General features: G+C 36.9%; 1 protein-coding gene across 1 annotated transcript in view; it reads right to left on the bottom strand.

Annotated features, from left to right (window-relative positions):
• gphnb (gephyrin b) overlaps nt 1–24,565 on the bottom strand; it is a 156,140-nt gene that overhangs the window by 82,480 nt on the left and 49,095 nt on the right. Inside the window, exons 2-4 of the mRNA XM_056480644.1 lie at nt 19,257–19,335; nt 3,635–3,692; nt 316–408 (exon numbers count right to left, since the gene is read on the bottom strand). Of these exons, the coding sequence (XP_056336619.1) occupies nt 316–408; nt 3,635–3,692; nt 19,257–19,335 (230 nt within the window). The remainder of the gene's footprint in view (nt 1–315; nt 409–3,634; nt 3,693–19,256; nt 19,336–24,565) is intronic.

Below are 24,565 nucleotides of genomic sequence, written 5' to 3'. Positions count from 1 at the left end.
AGCATAATCTAGAGGCCTTTGCCTTTCATATAAGCCACTTCTGAGACCAAATGATCAACTAGAAGTCAAGTTATTACTTGCTGTTCCTAAAACTTGGAGAGGCGACAAGACTTCAGTCAGGTAGTGCAGGTGTTTGTTATGCTGTAAGAAACACTCATTTTATGGCCAACCCCAACCCTTCCCCTAAACCCAGCCCTTACAGGAAACATTTGGCAAATTTTGAAAGTTAACAAACCCGTAATGTATGATATTTTTTTGTTCTAAAGTACAAGGACACAAGGCATGTCCTCATAAAGCACAAGCAACAGGACTGACCTCAGGTGTGACATCTCGTGGAGCGAAGCCGGTGCCGCCGGTGGTTAAAATCAGGTTCAACTCTTTTTCATCACACCAGTCCACCAGAGTCTCCTGAAGCAGACAGAAGAAAACAATGTCAGAAACACACACACATGCATGAACGCACACATGCAGACTCTTACACAGAGATTTTTGCACACACACATACGCTCACACTACCTGCGCATAATTGCGCGCGCACACACACACACACACACACACACACACACCCACACACACACACACACACACACACACACACGGATTCTCTCTCTCACACCCACTCTCACACACATAGATGCTCTCTCTCACACTCAGACATACACAAGCATGTAAATGCACACACAGCTTCTTACAGACAAAATTGTGTGCGCGCACACACACACATACATACACTCACTCACACACACACACACACACACACAGACTCTCTCTCTCTCTCACACACACACATTTGCGCGCACACACACACACCACACACACACACACACACACACACACACACACACACACACACACACACACACACACACACACACACTCATTCATTCATTCTCTTTTCGGCTTAGTCCCTTTATTAATCAGTGGTTTGATATTTATGTAGAAAATAATAATTTTTGAAACATTTTAATCCTTTAATTGTTTTCATCTGTAAAGATATTTGTGTGTTGCTGTACATCCTGTGTGTTTTAAGCAGTGTGTAAGCATTTGGATCTGCGTAGACGCATAACTAACACGCTCTGCGCTGGACTTTACAGCAGCTTTTAGTTGGTCAATAGCGCGGTCTATTTAAGTTCAACATAGCAACATGCCAACAATGCGCCTTAACACACCTCATTTTAGACCAGCACACCATGAGTCCACAAAGTGGGGCAAATGGATTTGCTATTTACACAATGTGGTGCAAAACGGGAAAATTACAGTTGTGCTGGTCTGAAAATAGCAACAAATCGAGCCAAATACGTCTTGCACTTTATTGTGCCGGGTGTATGATAGAGCCCACCAGGGGCGATTTTAGGATCTTCATTTTAGGGGGGCTCAGCTCCTCATAAGTTAAACAAATAAATAAATAATTAAATAAAAATAAATAAATAAAAAAAATAAATAAATATAAATATATAAATAAAAACAAATATATATATATATATATATATATATATATATATATATATATATATATATATATATATATATATATATATATATATATATATATATATCCTAATATTACATTAATAAGTAGTAATTTAGTAGTTTTTTTATATGGTGGGGTTGTGTACTAGTATTCCACTGTATTATATAGACAGGCATAGCCATTTGAGTTCTGAGTAAGCCAAATAGGCTCAACCCACCTGTAGTAAAAACCACTTTCTATATTCAAGTGTTTTTTTTTCCATGTATTAAATAAATAAACTGCTACTTTTCTAATTAAATGTATATTTGTATATAAAATGTATATATAAATATAGATTTTTAAACTTACAGGCTAATTCACATATTTTAAGATCTGAATGATAATAATAAATAAGACAATACTTGAGGTTTCTATCTCTGTCATTGACTCAATTAAAACGAGTACATTCTCTAAGTGCTTCTGTCACTGTGTTTAATCATTTCTGTGCAAGACTGCATGGTATAGTTAATGCCACATGAACTGTAAAGTGTTTAATATTGGTAGTTCATTTGAAATAAAAATAGCGAAATGTTCGTTAAGAGTTCTTCGCTGGAGGTAACAGCTGTGCTGATGAGGTGAATGCAGAGAAAACCCAACTCCTCCTTTATGACATTGGGATACAGGTGATACAAGGTTTACTATATCAAAGAACTGCAAATATGCAGATATCATAACAGTTTATCAATAAACACACACCTCGTTCTCTCACTGTCCACGGCTGTGGTTGCTGATCAAATGAAAAACAAAAAATGGGGAGGAGCCGAAATCTGCCGCCGTTTTCATATCAAATTTAAAGGGGACTGAGTTTATGAGCTAATCGCAAAAGGTACAGCCCCCCCAAAATAGGCCTAGCAACGCCCATGGGGCCCACACACACACACCATACCTGTCAACCCTCCCGTTTTTCCCGGGATTCTCCCGTATTTTACAGTTCTATCCCGCTATTATCCCGTAAAAGTATTTTCCCGTATTTCTCCCGTATTTTCAGTCTGTCTCTGAAGGGTGGCAAATAAACCTTAAAGAGCCGCGCCTCCCTTTAAGCTACCCATACCACCGAACCACCAGGATGCGCTCCTTGCTCTTAAATGCGAGTCTGTTCTGTGCTTTTGCTAAGTTATGAAATACAAAATAAAATAAATATAAAAATGGCGGGATTCCTTTTCCTTTTCATTACAGGTGCCGTCTCCCCTTCATATGCATTCCTCAAAACAGTCATAGCGGTGCGTGACTGTCAGCTGACGCACTCCATAGGGATAAATAGACGCTGTTTCCTAAACGGATTCTGTACACTGGGTTTTGGTTGCGTGTTTAAACGGACATATACACATAATTAATAATAATAACATCTAAAGATGTCGATCTTGGTGGGTTTTTTTTTTCAAACATAACTAATTTTGTCCTAAATGAGCATAAATAGTTAGGAAAGCAATCGAAAGCTTTCATTATAACGTTAGATATGTGTATTTTTAAAGTGACACCTGTTATTTAAAGTAATCAAACGAAAAAATAAAATCGAGAGATTCATTCGTTGCTCTTTAATCAGAATGTGTAAGTTATACAGTGAAGAAACGGCTAATAAAATTTGATAGCTTGATTCTATTTCATTATAATAGCTATTCATTTTAATAACTGTTTGCTAATGTATTTGCTGCTAATGTATACTATATAATTTTTCTTTTGTAAATAGTAATAATAAAACGTATTACTGACCATTTAACTGTTTATTTACAATGAAACAGCTCCAAATGAGCATATTTAGGGGGGGGGGGGGTCCCTTATTATGGTGGGCATATCCCTTATTTTCACATCCCAATGTTGACAGGTATGACACACACACACGCACGCACGCACGCACGCACGCACACACACACACACACACACACATTTTAAAGCATAATTACTTTCTTCATGTTTATGAAACATAGTCTTTTAAGTAATGTGCGTAACATTATAAATGTTTTCATTGTTAAATAAAAGTCTAAAGTAATGATAGTAAATATTATTGATGCCAAACTTTATAGCACAACCTTTAAAGCTTTCTGTAATGAGATATGAAACTTCATTAGTCTTTTTTTATATATTTTTTGTTATTATTTCTTTTTAAAACATCACTTTAAAACATACCTTGATCTCATCGATTTCATCAGGAACGATTTTGTATGCCGAGATGGTTCCTCCAAGCCTGAAACGCAAGATCACATCAGTATTAGAGGAACATCTACTGCTCAGAGCAAAGATGAGCTGGACAACAAGAAATCAAGACGTTCAGCTTTTATTTGAAGTGCGTGGCGCCATCCTGTGGCCAAATCAAGAATTAGGACACAAACAGAAAGAGAAGTGTGTGTGTGTGTGTGTGTGTGTGCAGGAGAACAGCACTTGAGGCAGGAGGTGTAGAGCAGCAGACAGGTCTTATGTAAGGTCTGTTTTTTTCTTCTCACTCTTTTTTTCCTTTTTTCGCGTGTGTGTTATTTTAGGAAACTATAGCATCATGTTTCCTTATGACAGCAGTCAGGCTACCAAACAAACACACCACTGCTCAAATCCCCAGCACAACACACACACAACACAACACAACACACACACAATACAATATATACACAGATTACAAACAAGGCTTTTCTTTCTTCTTGTTTCTAGACCAAGTATCTTAAATGAAGTAGCAGTTTTCATTTGTTCATCTTCCTTGGGCTTAATCCCTTTATTCATCAGGGGTCACCACAGCAGAATGAACCGCCAACTATTCCAGCATATGTTTTACACAGCGGGTCACAACCCAGTACTGGGAAACACCTATACACATTCAATTACACACACACACTCATACACTATGACCAATTTAGTTTCTTCAATTCACCTGTAGCGCATGTGTTTGGACTGTGGGGGAAACCGGAACACCCGGAGGAAACCCACACCAACACGGGGAGAACATGCAAACTCCACACAGAAATGCCAACTGGCCCAGTTGGGACTCGAACCAGTGACCTTCTTGCTGCGGTGCTAACCACTGCGCCACCGTGTCGCCCTCTCTTCTCTAATGTAGAAAAAAGAGGACTAGGCTGCATATTGTGTTCATCCAACACTGCATTGAGAGGGAGAAGAGTTCTCCTCATTATTAAAGAGCTGCGCTGGATTATCCTGAAATGCAAAATTTATTTCAGGAAATCAGTGGAATTTTGGTACATGTGATACTTCACTCATCCGTAAACAAATCCTGAACAGAGACTGGCTGTCCCATAGACATTATGATAGATCAGGGGTGGGCAAACTCGGTCCTGGAGGGCCGGTGTCCTGCACAGTTTAGCTCCAACTCTAATCATACACACCTGAACATGCTAATCAGTGTCTCCAGATCATTAGTTATCTATAAGCAGGTGTGTTTGATCAGAGTTCGAGCTAAACTGTGCAGGACACCGGCCCTCCAGGACCGAGTTTGCCCACCCCTGTGATAGATGGTGGCTGTGTTGACATATCGGAGCCACAGACTGAAACGGACCATGAGGTTTCTTTCTATTATAATGTCTATAAGCAGTAAGTCAAATGTATGGACACACACACACACAAACAAACAAAGTGACACACACACACACACACACACACACACACACACACACACACACAATTTTAATAACTGTTTGCTAATGTATTTGCTGCTAATGTATACTATATATTTTTTCTTTTGTAAATAATAATAATAAAACATATTACTGACCATTTAACTGTTTATTTACAATGAAACAGCTCCTAATGAGCATATTTAGTAATTTGGGGATTTTAAGGGGGGGGGGGTAGTTGGGGGCATGGTCGGGTCGGGGGGAATCCCTTATTATGGTGGGCATATCCCTTATTTTGACACACACACACACACACGCACACACACACACACACACACACACACAAACACACAAACAGCAGCAGGTGAGAAGTGCGCCAGTCACTGAATTCAGCATATGGGTTTTCAACTGTCAGCCACGTTCTGTCTTATATTATACACTGTTTGTGTCATCTGTGGCTCAAGAGAAGACATTTTGTATTTTGTCGTTCGCTTGTAATGTGGCTGCGATCTGTCAAAACACCTTTAAAAGTTCGTTTTCAGAAACTAAAAGCGGAAATAAATGAACCCGGTTCGATTTTTTTATGACGGACCAAAGTTTTGTTGGCAGTGTGTCAATACGATTGGTCGAATTAATTTTTTAACGTGTGAAAATGACGGATGACAATTTCAGATTGAGTGTGCAAAAATCCTAAAGAGCACCTATGATGAAAATCATCTTTTGTAAGCTGTTTGGACAGAACTGTGTGTAGTGTAGTGTGTCCACAGTCTTATTGAGGTGATAGAAAGACAGTAAGTCTCTTTTTTTGATTTCCTTACATCAAAATAGGATCCAAACCCCTCCCATTTTGAGGCCCACCACAACGTGATGTAGGAGTGCGGTTTCCCCGCCCACCAAATTGATTGACAGTTGCGTATTAACGGAGTTTGTCCATCTAGCCGATGAAAGTAAATCCATATGATGGCGAGAATGATGTTTTTCGGTGGTTAACAACAAACTTTTTGGTGCGTTACTGCCACCTCTCGCTCTGGCTGGTGACGTCGCCAACCAATTTGGCTAACACGAGAAATTTGCTAGATGGAAAGATGACTGAGGCAGAGGAGTTATATTCATACAGTTGAAGTCAGCCTGAATTATTAGCTCCCTGTTGATTTTTCCCCCAATTTCTGTTTAACGGAGAGATTTTTCAGCACATTTCTAAATATAATAGTTTTAATAACTCATTTCCAATAACTGATTTATTTTATCTTTGCCATGATGACAGTAAATAATATTTGACTAGATATTTGACTAGATGACTTAGTGTATGAGTGTGCGTGGGAATGAGTGTGTATGGGTGTTTCCCAGTACTGGGTTGCGGCTGGATGGGCATCCGCTGTGTAAAACGTATGCTGGAATAGTTGGTGGTTCATTCTGCCGTGGAGACCCCTGATGAATAAGGGACTAAGCTGAAGAAAAATGAATCAACACAATTCTTGAGAGTTTTTGGGGGGACAACTTAATTGTTTTATGTTCAATCCACTAAGTCTAAGGAAGATGAATGAATGAATACTTGATTTAAGAATTTGATAAATATTTGGTCTAGAAACAAGAAGAAAGAAAAGCATTTTTTGCAGCCAGTGTGTGTATATATTGTATTGTGTGTGTGTTATGTTGTGCTGAGGATTTGATCAGTGGTGTGTTTGTTTGCTAGCCTGTCTGCTGTCATAAGGAAACATGATGCATTAGGAAACAGCCGGAAGGGCATCCGCTGTGTAAAACATATGCTGGAATAGTTGGCGGTTCATTCCGCTGGGGCGACCCCAGATAAATAAGGGACTAAGCTGAAGAAAAATGAATCAACACAATTCTTGAGAGTTGTTGAGAGTTGGGGGGACAACTTAATTGTTTTATGTTCAATCCGCTTCAATTTGAAAAAACAATCAAGTTTACTTAATCGATTTGTGTTGGGGGGGCATGAAGCAATTGCATGGAACCCAGCATTTTTTGTTACAGCAGGTAAAACACACAGTATCCCTCCAGTGTTACTGGGTTCACCATTTGCATATTAAACTGATAGCAAATAACTTAGGATCTTTTCCTCCGTTTCCAAGGAAACCACTTCAGACTTTAGCCTCTTGTGGCAGTGACACGCACACACACTCTCTCTCTCTCTCTCTCTCTCTTTCTCGCAGAGTGTTTGTAATGCTAGACTCTACATCTCGTGATTATGACACAGTCAGACACACAATTTGGGATAGGTGTGTGTTTTTGTCCCGATCCTGTGAAATTCATAGTATTTAATTAACATCTCCACATGCCTGAGGTTTATGCAAGGAAATACAAGCTTCAGTCTACATTTTACTGACATCTGACTGCAGTTTCTAGGTAAAATGAATGCTACAGGGCAGTATGGCGACTGCGGCTTTGGTTCCTTTTCACACTAATGATATTTATAGGGTTATACAATATATAGCTATATACAGTTGAATTTTAGCATAATTGTATACATTATTATTAGCCATCCTCAATTATAAGATTATTATTATTAGACTTTATATTCTTCAAGATACTAGTATTCAGCTTAAAGTGGCATTTAAAGGCTTAACTAGGTTAATTAGAGTAAAGTTAGTGTAATTAGACAAGTTATTGTATAACGATGGTTTGTTCTGTAGACAATCCAAAACAAAATAGCTTCAAGGGGCTAATAATATTGACCTTAAAATGTTTGTAAAAAAATTAAAACTGCTTTTATTCTAGCCGAAATAAAACAAATAATACTCTCTCCAGAAGAAAAAATATTATAGGAAACACTGTGAAAAAAATCCTTGCTCTGTTCAACATCATTTGGGAAATATTTAAAAAAGAAAATAAAATTGACTTCAACTGTATATTGTATAAATATAGCTATACAATGTTGTATATATTAATATACACATATATTATACAATTAATATACAAAAACATACATTAATATACAAAAATATGAATATAGTATATATTTAACTGCTTTATTGTATGGGTTTTTGTCGTGTGACTGTCATTCTGTTGCACTTCAGAAACGGTAGTCACTAAACCAAATTTCTTGTATATAGTTTAAGTCAGAATTATTAGCCCCCCAGAAATATTAGCCCCCCTGTTTATTTTTTCAGTTTAACGTAGAGCAGATTTTTTCAACACATTTCTAATCATAACAGTTTTAATAACTAATTTCTAATAACTGATTTATTTTATCTTTGCCATGATGACAGTAAATAATGTTTGATTAGATATTCTTCAAGATACTAGTATTCAGCTTAAAGCGACATTTAAAGGCTTAACTAGGTTAATTAGGTTATTTAGGTTAGGGTAATTAGGCAAGTTATTGTATAATGATGGTTTGTTCTGTAGACTCTTGAAAAATATATAGCTTAAAGGGGCTAATAATATTGACCTTAAAATGGTTCATTAAAACTTTAAAACTGCTTTTATTCTAGCCGAAATAAAACAAATAAGACTTTCTCCAGAAGAAAAAATATTATCAGACATACTGTGAAAATTTCCTTGCTCTGTTAAACATCATTTGGGAAATATTTAAAAAAGAAAAAAAATTCAATTGTGGGCGAATAATTCTGACTTCAACTGTGTGTAAACATACCTGGCAATAAAGCCCTCTCTGATTCTGATATTAACAATGAATGAAGGATTATTTTTGTGCAGGTCTTTGCACAACACCATATAAATACTTCAAAAACAACATCATATTTCGTCATCGTCTTTTGACTTATAATTTAATGTAAATAAAGACAAAAACATTAGTTCTTCAAGCATGTTTTGATATGTCTTTGTGAGAGTCAAGATTTCATAACTTCTTAAGGAAATCTCAAAAAATATACTTATAATGTTTATTTATTGTGCTTTATGTGTTTGCCTTGGTGGATTTCAACAGAAGTACATAATATTATAACGCAGTTCAATCAAAATGACTGCAAAAATCTCTTACGCACACCACACCACACACAAAAAGTGTTATTCATATACCTTTTTAGACGATGTTTACAGAAGGGGTTTGCACATTAATTTGATATATATACATACACAGTTGAAAATTATTAGCCCCCTTTCAATTTTTTTTCTTTTTAAATATTTCCCAAATGATGTTTAACAGATCAAGGAAATTTTCACAGCATGTCTGATAATATGTTTTCTTCTGGAGAAAGTCTTATTAACATCTCACTGATTCAAATTATCTGTTCAGAGTGAGTCTCCTGTTAACATCTCACTAGTTCAAATGATTTGTTCAGAGTGAGTCTCCAGTAAACAACTCACTGAGATTCAAATGATTCGTTCAGAGTCAGTCTCTGGTTAACATCTCACTGATTCAAATGATCAGTTCAGAGTGAGTCTCTGGGTAACATCTCACTGATTCAAACGATTCATTCAGAGTGAATCTCTGGGTAACATCTTATTGATTCAAATGATCTGTTCAGAGTGAGTCTCCTGTTAACAACTCATCAATTCAAATGATCTGTTCAGAGTGAGTCTCCTGTTAACAACTCATCAATTCAAATGATTCGTTCAGAGTGAGTCTCCAGTAAACAACTCACTGAGATTCAAATGATTCGTTCAGAGTAAGTCTCAGGTAAACATCTCACTGATTCAAATGATCAGTTCAGAGTGAGTCTCTGGGTAACATCTCACTGATTCAAATGATTCATTAAGAGTGAGTCTCTGGGTAACATCTCACTGAATCAGATGATTCATTCAGAGGGAGTCCCCTGTTAACATCTCACTGATTCAAATGATTAATTCAGAGTGAGTCTTTGGCTAACATCTCACTGATTCAAATGATTCGTTCAGAGTTAGTCTTTGGTTAACATCTCACTGATTCAAATGATTCAGTTAGAGTGAGTCTCCTGTTAATATCTCACTGATTCAAATGATTCATTCAGAGTAAGTCTCTGGTTATCATCTTACTGATTCAAATAATTCAGAGTAAGTCTCTAGTTACATCTCACTGATTTAAATGATTCATTCAGAGTGAGTCTTCTGTTAACAACTCACTGATTCAAATGATTATTTCAGAGTGAGTCTCTGGTTAACAACTCACTGGTTCAAATGATTCAATTAGAGTGAGTCTCCTGTTAACGTCTCACAGATTCAAATGATTCATTCAGAGTGAGTCTCCAGTAAACAACTTACCGATTCAAGTGATTCATTCAGAGTGCGTCTACCGTAAACAACTCACCGATTCAAGTGATTCATTCAGAGGGAGTCTCCAGTAAACAACTCACCGATTCAAGTGATTCATTCAGAGTGAGTCTCCAGTAAACAACTCACTGATTCAAGTGATTCATTCAGAGTGAGTCTACAGTAAACAACTCACCGATTCAAGTGATCTGTTCATAGCGAGTCTCCGGTTAACAATTTACTCTAGAAAGCAGAGAGCCGCGAATAATGGAAAAAAACAGAAGCTGTGAAAGATTCAGAGTGATATTTCTGGAGTGGCATGTTCCTGAGCCTAATGGAAGAGTTATGACTGTTTAATCGAAGCCTGCTGTCATATGGAGCCTGCCACGCTTTAAAAACATCATCCCTGGCCTCGCTGCACTCCTCGGGGTATGAATAAAGAAAGACAGAGGCACCGCACACACATCTGTGACCCAGCTTTACAAGCCTTCTTCACTTCTGGACGCGTCCCAAACCAAAGCCATCTGCTGCTGTGATTTAATTAATAATGGAGCGCCTTTGTGCTTAACGATGGCTTTCTGGGCATTTTAAAGCATTGCTGCTGCATGGGACATACCTGGAAACACTCTTACTAAACTACGATTGAGTCGCTATCACATAGGTGGAAGCTATATTGGAGATGCTTAAGCCTGTTTATACTCGACGCACCCGCTAGTTCGCTTGAATGCGCGCGGCAAATGTGACGTCATCGATTTGTTTGCGGAGATTCGCTTTGGGTGCGCGCGACATAATTTCTGCTGGCGGAGCGCATTATTTTCTATTGAGACTCGAGCGAACAGTTCACGCGGTGTTGCGTTTGATTTGAGTTGAATATGAAACACTCTGAAGAGATTTTGTCTAAAACTGAACGACTGTACAGACATCTTTATGATCTGTGATCATGGAGATAACCAGATGATCAATAATGCTTGGCTAGAACTAGCAACAGCCGTGGGAAAGGAGCACAGTTTTTGTTAAAAGGATGGGAAAAACCTGAGGGATGAGTTTGTTAATGCCAAAGAGGCCATGCAGAAGTGGGGACCCAGGAACACAATTACAGAACATGTTTTTTCACCATTCATAGGTTTAACACTGATCTACTGTATATGTTACAATTTTGAATTTAAAACAATTTAATACTTACAAAACTAAAATGAAGTCACAATTTCTTTGATAACTGGAAAGGAATATTTGAAGCTATCGGTTTACAATATACTGATGGCCTGTTTTTCAGGGCTTTATTAGTGATAATGGTCAGGAATGTTGGACCATTATTGCCTTTTTAGCTTATAAGTAGAGCAAAGAAACTAGCCAGACAGTAATGTGTGAATTGTGGAGTGGGCTAAATCTATAAAAAAAACATCTGTATGTGTTTTTTTTGCTTTTATTCTTGCCATAATGAAAAAAATATTTGTAGAGCAACCCATGCTCTGTTGTCATTGATATTTTAATAAACTTTAATAGGTAAAACTGTCCGAGATATGAACAAAAGCAAGTGATGCATCAAAGTTTGATAAAAAAAAAATCTTTAATGGTTATATAAATGCTTATAATCATTAAAATTATTTATAAAAACAACAAAATTAACTTGTTTAAACTATTGAATGATATTATTGATATGACGTAGTTCCGGAAACGTTCTACAGTTTAAAGTTTAAGGTTTAACAACTTTATTAATCCCACCAGGGGCAATTAGATTAGGGTAATAGCACTTCATGATACAACGAACACATAAGGAGACAAATCACTTACAAATAGTGTTAAGAAAACAAAACAAAAAAAAACAGCATGCTTCATGTATAACTTCATAAATATTAAAAAAAATAAATTAAAAAAACCTTGGAAAAACACAAGTACTAGAAATGTAAATTTAAAACTTGCTAAAGTGTAATGTTGTAAAGCCTTATTGCCTCTGGAACAAAGATAAATGTATATCTGTTGGAAGAGCATTTAATGCTTCTTAAACTTCTTTCAGAGGGCAACAGAACAACAAAAAAAAAAAGGCTTCAGAGGATGGGAGACATCTCTTATCACACTTCTCTATTTATCCGTCTGACTTTACGGTAAGTTTCTTTTAACCGCCCCCTGTGATTTTAAAGAATATCACAACGGTGAACGCGGCAAGTATAAAAGCCTCGTTTGTTTCACGCGGTGCGCAATGCGGCGCCAGGCGAAAATATAAATCCAGTTTAAGAAATGTACAATAGTGCAACAATTTAACATCACATTTTATTGTCAGTAAAGGTATAACAGAGGTGTAATGAGGGACACAGTCATTTATTTGATTACTTGTTTATGAAAAAAGTAATTCCGTTAGAAACGGCATTTATTTATAACGCCGTTATTCCCATCACTGATTATAATTAATCACAAGAACAACAAAAAACTATTAAAATATATACACTAGTTGATCATTTGGAAAAGTGTCAGAAGGTAAACTTTTCCCATGAATCATCTGTTGAACTGCAGGAACGCTTTCTTTGTCATTCCAGATGACTTTATTAATCAGTGATTTGAGTCATTGCAGAGATGTATGGATGCAGTCCTCCAAGCTCATGATGGAGTCACACACAATATTCATTCTGTTTCCACTGCAGCATGACCACATATTCTATACTGGACATTATTTCTGCTCAGTGACAAGACTTTTGTCTCAGCAAAGTCAGGCCTTACTGTCCTAATTAAATAATTAAAAATCAAGGCATGATCATATTTTATTTTATTAAATAAACGTAATTAGAGGACTTTGCCTTTTATATCCGCTTGTTAAGTCACGCGACGTCACACGAAGCGGCTTCCGGGTCCAAGCGCTCAATCAAACTATATGGGGAGACTAATGGTAATAATAAACGTTTACAAAGCGCTGTAATACTTTCGAAAATCCCGATCACAATTAATATACAGTTGAAGTCAGAATTATTAGCCCCGCTGTTTATTTTTTCCTCAATTTCTGTTTAACGTAGAGCAGATTTCCTCAACACATTTCTAATCATAATAGTTTTAATAACTCATCTCTAATAACTGATTTATTTTATCTTTGCCATGATGACAGTAAATAATATTTGACTAGATATTCTTCAAGACACTTCTATACAGCTTAAAGTGACATTTAAAGGCTTAACTATGTTAATTAGGTTAACTAGGCAGGTTAGGGTAATTAGGTAAGTTATTGTATAATGATGGTTTGTTCTGTAGACTATCGAAAAAATATATAGCTTAAAGGGTCTAATAATTTTAACCTTAAAATGGCTTAAAAAAATTAAAACTGCTTTTATTCTAGCCGAAATAAAACAAATAAAACTTTCTCCAGAAGAAAAAAATATTATCAGAGACACTGAAAATTTCTTTGCTCTATTAAACATAATTTGGGAAATATTTAAAAATGATCAACTAGAAGTTAAGTTATTATTTGTGGTTCCTAAAACTTGGATGGGCAGGTAGTGTATGTTTTTAGATTGTTGTGGATTTTTGAAATCATGAACCCTGCACACTGGATTAAACGAAGGAAAAGATTTTGTATGTCTTATAGTAATTTGATTTATTTCAGCTAGAATAACAGTTTCAATTTTTAAGTATGTTTTTAAGGTCAATATTATTAGCCCCTTTAAGCTATATTTTTTTCGACAATAGAAAATACAAACCACTGTTCTACAATGACTGAAGCTGAATACTAGTGTCTTGAAGAATATCTAGTCAAATATTATTTACTGTCATCATGGCAAAGATAAAAGAAACCAGTTATTAGAGATGAGTTATTAAAATTATTATATTTTAAAATATGTTGACAAAATCTTCTCTCCGTTTAACAGAAATTAGGGGAAAAAATGCACGGGATAATAAAATTGTCTACATATATGTATATATGTATATATATATATATATATATATATATATATATATATATATATATATATATATATATATATATATATATATAAAACTCTATATATAAAACTAAAAATACAGTGGTAGACAGTAAGTATTTTTACTTCACTACTGTATTTCAGCACATTTTTAAATATCTATACTTCATCTCCTTTTGCAACATTGCAAACCAAAAATACTGAATCTTTTTATGCCACTGCTTTACTTAAATGTAGTAAAAAGAGTAAAAATGTCAGTAAAAAGCTGTTTTGAAGGGGGAAAATCCTCATTGCTCAGAGGCAACATGGTGGTGTTTGAATTGTTTTCAAGTAATGTGTTAAATTGATTCACAAATTGCACTGAACAATACATTTTTATCAATTGAACTCATCCAATCACATCTGTTCTCAAGTCAATAACTCACTGATTCAGATCCGCTCAGAGTGAGTCTCTAACAAGTCAACTGATTCACATGATCTGTTCTCAGTGATTCACTGGTAAACAATTCACTGATTCAGATGAAGAATATCTTGCCAAATAATATTTACTGTCATCATGGCAAAGATAAAAGAAATCAGTTATTAGAAATGAGTTATTAAAACTATTATGATTAGAAATGTGCTGAGGAAATCTTCTCTCCGTTAAACAGAAATTGGGGGAAGTATACAGGGGGGCTAATAATTCAGGAGGGCTAATAATTCTGACTTCAACTGTATTATGCAATTGATTATGTAATATGAATTCTCTTTTTATTTTTCCCAGAAGGTTTTAGGCTAAAAAAAGAGATTCATCCAAATGGGAGAGGATTTAATTCTCACACTGAACTGCCGAAGGTCAGCTGAACTCCCCGTCTGGCTTTCTAACAAGGGTCAGTGTGAGACGTGAGACATTTATGCACACACTATTTTTAGCTCCAGCAAATTAGCAGAGCTGACAGCGGATGATCGGACAGCAGTCGCGTGAGTCTCGCCTGACGTCTGTCCTGTGGTTCACACACACACTTCATCAATCTCCTCTAAAACACCTCTGACAGCGTAAACACTTCCTCCTGTGCTCAACACAGGAGATTATAGAATAATTTCTGTTCAACAGAGAGAGGATTTTTTTCAGCACATTTCTAATCATAATAGTTTTAATAACTCATCTCTAACAACTGATTTATTTTATCTTTGTCATGATGACAGTAAATAATATTAGACTAGATATTCTTCAAGACACTTCTATACAGCTTAAAGTGATATTTAAAGGCTTAACTAGGCTAATCAGGCAAGTTAGGGTAATTAAGCAAACCACTGTATAATGATGGTTTGTTCTGTAGACTTAAAAAATTGCTTAAAGAGCAAATAACTTTGACCTTAAAATGGTTTTTAAAAATGAAAAACCGCTTTTATTCTAGCCAAAATAAAACAAGACTTTCTCCAGAAGAAAAAATATTATCAGACATACTGTGAAAATTTCCTTTGCTCTTTTTCCCATCATTTGGGAAATATTTAAAAAAGAAAAAAAAATTCAACAGGAGTCCTAATAATTTTGACTTTAACTGTAACCAGTTATACCCAATTTATTACGTACACCTTACTTGTACCGGGTTGGACCCCCCTTTGCCTTCAGAAATGAGATCTGGTGACTGTGGAGGCCATTTGAGTACATTGAACTCATTGTCATGTTCAAGAAACCAGTCTGAAATGAGTCATGCTTTATGACATGGTGCGTTATCCTGCTGGAAGTAGCCATCAGAATATGAGTACACTGTGGTCATAAAGGGATGGACATGGTCAGCAACAATACTCAGGTAGGCTGTGGCGTTGACACAATGCTCAATTGGTACTAATGAGCCCAAAGTGTGCCAAGAAAATATCCCCCACACCATTACACCACCACCACCAGCCTGACCCTTTGATACAAGGCAGAATGGATCCATGGTTTCATGTTGTTGAGGCCAAATTCTGACCCGACCATCTGAATGTGGCAGTAGAAATGGAGACTCATCAGACCAGGCAACATTTCTCCAATCTTCTATTGTCCAGTTTTGGTGAGCCTGTGTGATTTGTAGCCTCAGTTTCCTGTTCTTAGCTGACAGAAGCGGCACCCGGTGTGGTCTTCTGCTGCTGTAGCCCATCCGCCTCAAGGTTGGATGTGTTGTGTGTTCAGAGATGCTGGAACCAGTCTGGCCATTCTCCTCTGACCTCTGGCATCAACAAGGCATTTGCGCCCACAGAACTGCCGCTCACTGGATATCTTGTCTTTTTCAGAGATGGTTGTCCATGAAAATCCCAGTAGATCAGCAGTTTCTGAAATACTCAGACCAGCACCGTCTGGCTCCAACAACCATACCACTTTCAAATTCAGTTAAATCACCTTTCTTCCCCATTCTGATGCTCACTTTGAATGGCAGCAGATCGTCTTGACCATGTCTACATGCCTAAATGCATTGAGTTGCTGCCATGTGATTGGCTGATTAGAAATTTGCGAGCAGTTGGACAGCTGTACCTAATAATGTGGCCAGCGAGTGTATATACATACAGTTAAAAGCAATAATATTAGCCCCTCTGTGAAATTTGAATTCCTTTTCAAATATTCCCCATGCCATGTTTAACAGAGGCCATTTTTCACTGTATTTCCCATTATATATATCTTCTGGAGAAAGTCTTTTAGTTGGCTGGAATAAAATATTTTAAACTTCTAAGGTTATTAACCACCTTAAAAGTGCTTTACAAAGAAAACCTGGGTATATCTAAGTGGAATAAATAGAGATCAGTATATGGAAATGGACATACTGTTAGCCTCACACACCATTGTTTTCTTGTTCTCATATAAATTACAAGAGTGTAAAACCCCAGTGGACAAAATGCCAATCAGAACACAAAGCAGACTGTTGCGTGACTCATAGATAGACGCTTTGATATGCTTCACACGCACACTTCCCTCATGGACAGTGACAGTGCAGTAGAGTGTGATTGTGACAATAAGCTGGTCTGACATTAATATCCATCAAGAGTTGAGATTAGCCACATGTTAATCTTTAACACGCTGAACTCCTGACGAGCATCACAGTCATTAACATGACATCAACGTCTCATTAAAAACTAACAGGCCACCGTAGTAATGCTGCATGTCACAGTACTGCACGTTACACAGACACTGACAGTGCCTGCTGCATTCAAAGATTCAGGCTTTCTAAACCCCGCCTTTTTGTGAGGCTGCCCTGCTCTGATTGGTCAGGGATTTGGTGTAGTCTGTTGTGATTAGTTGACCGCAAACATAAATTAGCATATCTGAACTTTATCTTTTCTTCAGCCCTTTAAAAAAAGTGAAGTATTCAGTGTGTGTGTGTGTGTGTGTGTGTGTGTGTGTGTGTGTGTGTGTGTGAGAAAGAGAGAGAATTTGTGTTTTGTTGTTTGAGTGCGTGTTGCGTGTATGTGAAAGAGTGAGCGTATGTTTGTGTGCGTACAGTATGTGTGTTTGACTGCTGCATGTGTGTGTATGTGTGAAAGAATGCAAGTCTGAGTGTGTGTGCGGGTGTGTAAGTGTAAGTGTGTGTAAGTGAGATTGTGTGGGTAAGGTGTGTGTGTGAGATTGTGCGAGTGTGTGTGCATAAGAGTGAGATTGTGTGTGTGTGTGTGTGTGTGATAGAGAGAATGTGTGTTTTATTGTTTGAGTGTGTATTTTTGTGTGTATATGTGTGTTTGACCGCTGTGTGAGTGTGTTTATGTGTGAGAGTGTGTGTAAGTGATATTGTGTGTGTCTGTGAGAGGGAAACATAAACTGAGATCGTGTGTATCCACGATTCTGTGTGTGTGTTTATGTCTGAGATTGTGTACACGTGTTTACGTTTGAGAGAGTGTTTGTGCGTGCGTGTCTGTGTGTATTTGTGTGTGTGTGTGTGAGAAAATGTGTGTTTTATTGATTGAGTGAGTGTGTATTTCTGTGTGTATATGTGTGTTTGACTGCTGTGTGAGTGTGAGCGTGCATGTGTTTATGTGTGAGAGTGTGTGTAAGTGATATTGTGTATGTCTGTGAGAGAGAAACATAAATTGAGATTGTGTGTGTATCCACGTTTCTGTGTGTGTGTGTGTGTGTGTGTGTTTATGTCTGAGATTGTGTGCATGTGTTTACGTGTGAGAGAGTGTGTGAGAGTGTTTGTGCGTGTCAGTGTGTGTTTATGTGAGTGTGCGTGTGTGTGTCTGTGTGTATTGTGAGAGTGTTTGTATGTGTGTTTGTGTGTGTGTGAGTGAGTAAGATTGTGTGTGTGTGTGTGTATGTGAGAGAATGTGTGTTTTATTGATTGAGTAAGTGTATTTTTGTGTGTATATGTGTGTTTGACTGCTGTGTGAGTGTGTTTATGTGTGAGAGTGTGTGTAAGTGATATTGTGTGTGTCTGTGAGAGGGAAACAAATTGAGATCGTGTGTGTATCCACGTTTCTGTGTGTGTGTGTGTGTGTGTGTGTTTATGTCTGAGATTGTGTGCATGTGTTTACATGTGAGAGAGTGTGTGAGTGTGAGTGTTTGTGCGTGTCAGTGTGTGTTTATGTGAGTGTGTGTGTATGTGGGAGAATGTGTGTTTTATTGTTTGAGTGAGTGTGTATTTTTGTGCGTATATGTGTGTTTGACTGCTGTGTGAGTGTGTTTATGTGTGAGAGTGTGTGTAAGTGATATTGTGTGTGTCTGTGAGAGGGAAACATAAATTGAGATCGTGTGTGTATCCACGTTTCTGTGTGTGTGCCTGTTTGTGTCTGAGATTGTGTGCGTGTGTTTACATGTGAGAGAGTGTGTGAGTGTGAGTGTTTGTGCGTGTCAGTGTGTGTTTATGTGAGTGTGTGTGTATGTGGGAGAATGTGTGTTTTATTGTTTGAGTGAGTGTGTATTTTTGTGCGTATATGTGTGTTTGACCGCTGTGTGAGTGTGTTTATGTGTGAGAGTGTGTGTAAGTGATATTGTGTGTGTCTGTGAGAGGGAAACATAAATTGAGATCGTGTGTGTATCCACGTTTCTGTGTGTGTGTGCGTGTTTGTGTCTGAGATTGTGTGCATGTGTTTACGTGTGAGAGAGTGTGTGAGAGTGTTTGTGCGTGTCAGTGTGTGTTTATGTGAGTGTGTGTGTGTGTATTTGTGTGAGTGAGTGAGATTGTGTGTGTGTTCACTCACAGTGAAGGGTCGTGGACAAGATCTTTGAGGTTGACGCCGCTTCTGTCTTCGGCTAGATTGCGGAAGCAGCTGTCACTCACTGCAACACACACAGAAAACACACACACACACACTTTTAATTGAAGAAATGCTGTTTGAAGAAATGCGGTTACACATGTCACTGTTTTAGGGGCGTGTTGGTTCACATGGAAATTAGTTTCGACATCCCGCCCAATTTAACAAGGGGGCGGAGCCAAGAGCTTCCCCGCTTTGTGTATGACAACCGACAGGCAGAAAGAGAGAAGCAACATGAGTGAGAGGACCAGCATTCAGCCGTACATGTACGACTCAGACACAGATCAAGCAGAAAGTACAAAATAATTTGTGTCTTTGTATAGTTTTACATCTAACTGTGTGCTAGTTTAAAGTTCAGAGAGTGTACACCGAGACTAATAACCGTGCACACTGAATTAACTTTGACTGAGGCTATAACTAAAGGGCGTCACACACTGGATGCGCCGCTCGGAGCCATGGCACGGCACACCAGACGCGCACATTCACATGTTATTTAAAATGAAACTATTCAGGCAGAAATATGAACAGTGTCCTGAGTCGTGGCTGGGCGCCGCGACAACCGCCGACTTGTGGAGCAGTGTGCGACCTGCTTAAGGCAAGTTTGTTATTGCCAATGCACTGCGAATGGAGCACAATTGTAAACATGAAGATCGCGAAAACTGAACTGTAAAAATACTTTGAAAGCAAATCACATCTAAGAGAGATGACCTTAATGCTTTATTTCAAAAATCACTCCAAGTTTAAATGTCAGAACGTTCTAAATGAATAGGGCATAGGGGGGGATAAGTGGGAACAGAACACAGCCAAGAACTGTTTCTAACTACAGCTCCAGAGGTGTAGTTGCAAGTATACAAGTTTGCGATGCAGTTTGTGAATGTTTATAGGAACGAAGGATTTGGGAAACGGCAAATCAACAAACTATAGGCCCTATCATACACCCGGCGAAATGCGTGACGCAATTGTTGTTTGCTAGTTTCGGCTTGGCGCAAGAGTCGTTTTTAGCCACGCTGTTTAAATAGCAAATGCATTTGCGCTCATGTGCGCCCATAGGCGTTCTGGTCTATAAAAGGAGGCGTGTTGAGGCGCATTGCTATTTTGAGAAACTTAAATAGACGGTTCAATAGACCAGAACAAAGCTGGTCTATTGTCCAGTGCAGAGCGTTAGTTGTGCGCCTCGCTTAAACATTGCTTAATACACACAGGATGTACAGCAATACGCAAACATCTTTACAGAAGAAAAAGAATTACAGGATTAAAATATTACAAAACATATTATTTTCTAGCCTACATAAATATAAAACAACTGCCTCCATACCTTCATCTCAGGGGGGCTTTTTCAGTTTATTCATAACAATTTACTTTTGTATAATGTTATTATTATTAGCAGTATTATTTATTATATGCATATTTATATTTGTTTTATTAAAAACAAGCTTAGATTTGCCCACCTGCCAGGTTTTATACCATATGGGGCACAGCATGTGTGTTTGGATTCAACTATAATTTTTTGACCACACTTCATTATTATTGTTCATTTATTCCTTTGCTGGAAATTAGACAAATCTTTGTGCTTAACAAATGAAATTAATTATGAAGGCTAGTGGATGTCTGTGCGTACAACACGTTTCCTCATCCACAAGAGTGAAAGTGAAAGTAAAAAATGAGGAGGCTCATCTCTCATTCTCGCTCTGTAGAAGTTTAACTGTTTTCTCGCTAGTGAAGCGTTCAGTTTTTCCTCTTATAAAGTCCACCATGTAAATAGCAAATGCGCTATGGCACGGTGCAGCTGACTCTTAAAGGGAATGGGAGATGAGACTCTGGTTTATTCTCAAAACACACCTATAACTCATTAAGAGAATAAGCTCAACCCTGTTAGACCATGCGCCAAAGCGGATTTTTCCGTCCTTAAAATAGCAATAGTGGATTCTGACAAGCCCTTAATGTGTTTGCGTCACAAGCTTTGGATTTTGTGCATGGATCATCAAAATAAAGCCCTATGTTAGTAACGACAGAACTTGTGACCTTAGTTGGCTAACAATGGTTTTCAGAAAGCACCACTGGACATCCCTACTAAAAATAATATTTTACAATGCTACCTGTCAATCCCTCCTGTTTTTTTAGTATACCAAATAATTGCAGTTTTTTATATCAGCCTAAAAATAAAAAACTAAGACAGACACACAGACAGACAAAAACATAAAAACAAAGGACTTTAGTCGGGTGTCAGCTCCTCTTCAGTGTGTGGACAGACGACTGAAGGCTGGATTTGTCTTGATGTGTGTACAGTAATTCTCCTAACATAAAGAGTGTCTGTCAGCTAAATGTCTCATCAGTAATCAGAGCGAGCTGATCTGGGTCTGATCCAGAGACCTGCTGATCCTCCATCTGTAGTGCAGCATGACCTCTGACCCGACCCCAGACTGACCTCAGTTCAACACATGCATTCTGATGGCGAAGCACTACATTCACACACGTACTGTATAATGAACCCATAAAGTGTGCACTGCAGACTGTGGGCCCTATCATACACCCGGCGCAATAAGGCGCAAGACGTGTTTAGCTCAATTTGTTGCTATTTTCAGACCATCGCAACCCTAATTTTCATGTTTTGCACCACGTTGGTCAAAGAGCCCCTATTATGCATTAAAAAGGTCATATTTTGGTTTTGGTGGTCTCCAACAACAGTCTGATATGCGTGCAAGGTCAAAAAACACTTTTATTGTATTATAATCTACATTTATTTTACCTAATTATCCCAATGACTCCCATATGATTCGTTCAGCGATTCATTTCAGGGTTCAACGCTAAGGATTTTTTCTACTGGCCCAATCAGGCCATTGGTTCTGATTTTTACCTGCCCTGTTAGACCATGCGCCGGGCGCAGAGTGTACTTTTTCATTCTTAAAATGGCAAAAGTGGATTCGAACACGACCTAAATGCTTTTGCGCCATGAGCTTTAGACTTTGCGCTTGGATCATTAAAAAAGAGCCCTTAGTGTTATTTAGCCCCATTATTATTATTATTATTATTATTACTACATTATTATTATTACATTATTTTTCTTCTTATTATTATTACATTATTATTATTATTATTATTATTATTACATTATTATTATTATTATTACTATTATTACTATTGTTACATTATTATTATTATTATTATTACTATTATTACTACATTATTATTATTATTATTATTATTATTATTATTATTACATTATTATTATTATTATTATTATTACTATTATTACTACTACATTATTATTATTATTATTATTATTATTATTATTATTATTATTATTATTATTACTCTATTATTATTATTATAATTTTTATTACATTATTATTATTATTATTATATTATTATTACATTATTATTATTATTATTATTATTATTATTATTATTATTATTACATTATTATTATTATTACATTATTATTACTATTATTATTATTACATTATTATTATTATTATTATTATTATTATGATTATTATTATTACATTATTATTATTATTATTATTATTATTATTATTACATTATTATTATTACATTATGATTATTATTATTATTACATTATTATTATTATTATTATTATTATTATATTATTATTATTATTACTACATTATTATTATTATTATTACATTATTTTTATTATTATTATTATTATTATTATTATTATTATATTATTATTACTACATTATTATTATTATTATATTATTATTACTACATTATTATTACTACATTATTATTATTATTATTACTACATTATTATATTTTATAAGAGATTATTTTATTGTTTTATGATGACTTATAAGTGATGATAAATATAAATAGCAGTGCAAATTCATTTGACTTGTAAATTTGACTCAATAATAACTATTTTAAAAAACAGTTTTGTGTTAATGTGACATGTTTCTGTCCAATATTACATGTTCGTTGCATACTGCCACTATAAATTAAAGTTATTTTTTGAAGGATTTGACATGTGGCTCTTTACTTGGTTTGCAAAACTTGATGTGGTCCTCGGGTCTAAAAAGTTTGCCCACCACTGCTCTAGAGACATCAGAGACGCATTTTACATCTTGTATAAAGGGGCATCATACAGTAGGTCCAGTTTAATAATGGCTCGGTTTGCTATAATAGAGAAGGAGAAGCAGGAGATGACGACATCATGTGTTTGTGTGCTGCTTGGTTAGTGGGTATCAAATGGAGCCCGAGGCCCCTGAGATACAGATTACAGCGGCTCTACTGCTGTTCATCAGACCAGCCTTTGTTCAGAGGAGGAGCCACACACTCAACCTGAGGGACACACACACACACACACGGAATCTGAGGGAGATCTGCAGGCTTCACCCAGCAGTCCAGTACACACACACACACACACTGAACACATTACAGCTTCTTCATTCCACAGCTGGGTGAATTTCCAAATGAATAAAGGCTTGACGGCGCTGAGGAAAATATAGTAACAGCAGATAAGATAATCTAATATAAGCCCAGCGTATCTTAGCAACCTGCCTCATTGTGAGAACAGCAGCAGCAGAGGATCTTACACACACACACACACTCCACAAACACATATGCACAACACACACACACACTACACTCCACTAACACACAGACACAAATGCATATGCACAACCACACACACACATAATACATTCCACTAACACACACATGCACACGCGCGCACACACACACAATACACTCTACTAACACACACACACTACTAACACAAGTGCAAAATGTACAACACACACATAATACACTCCACACACATAAACACACACACACTAATACATATGCAAAATGCACAACACACACACACACACACACACACAATACTCCTCAAATTCTCTCTCATGTGCGCACACACACACACACTACTTCACAAATAAATACAACACACACAAAACACTCCTCAAATTCTCTCTCACACTTATACATGTGAAAACAACACACACACACACACACATGCGCACAATACTCCACAAATACACACAACACAGACACTCATACATACGCACAAAATGCACAACACACACTCCACTCCACAAATACACACACACACACTACTCCACAAATAAATACAACACACACACACACTCCCAAAATTCTCGCTCACACACACCCTTATACATGTGCAAACAGCACACACAACACAGACACACACTCATACATACGCACAAAATGCACAACACACACACTACTCCACAAATAAATACAACACACACAACACACTCCTCAAATTC

Source organism: Danio aesculapii, chromosome 20 (genome assembly GCF_903798145.1).
Source record: "Danio aesculapii chromosome 20, fDanAes4.1, whole genome shotgun sequence".
NCBI classification, from domain to species: Eukaryota; Metazoa; Chordata; class Actinopteri; order Cypriniformes; family Danionidae; genus Danio; species Danio aesculapii.
This window is presented reverse-complemented; position numbering and strand designations above follow the sequence as displayed.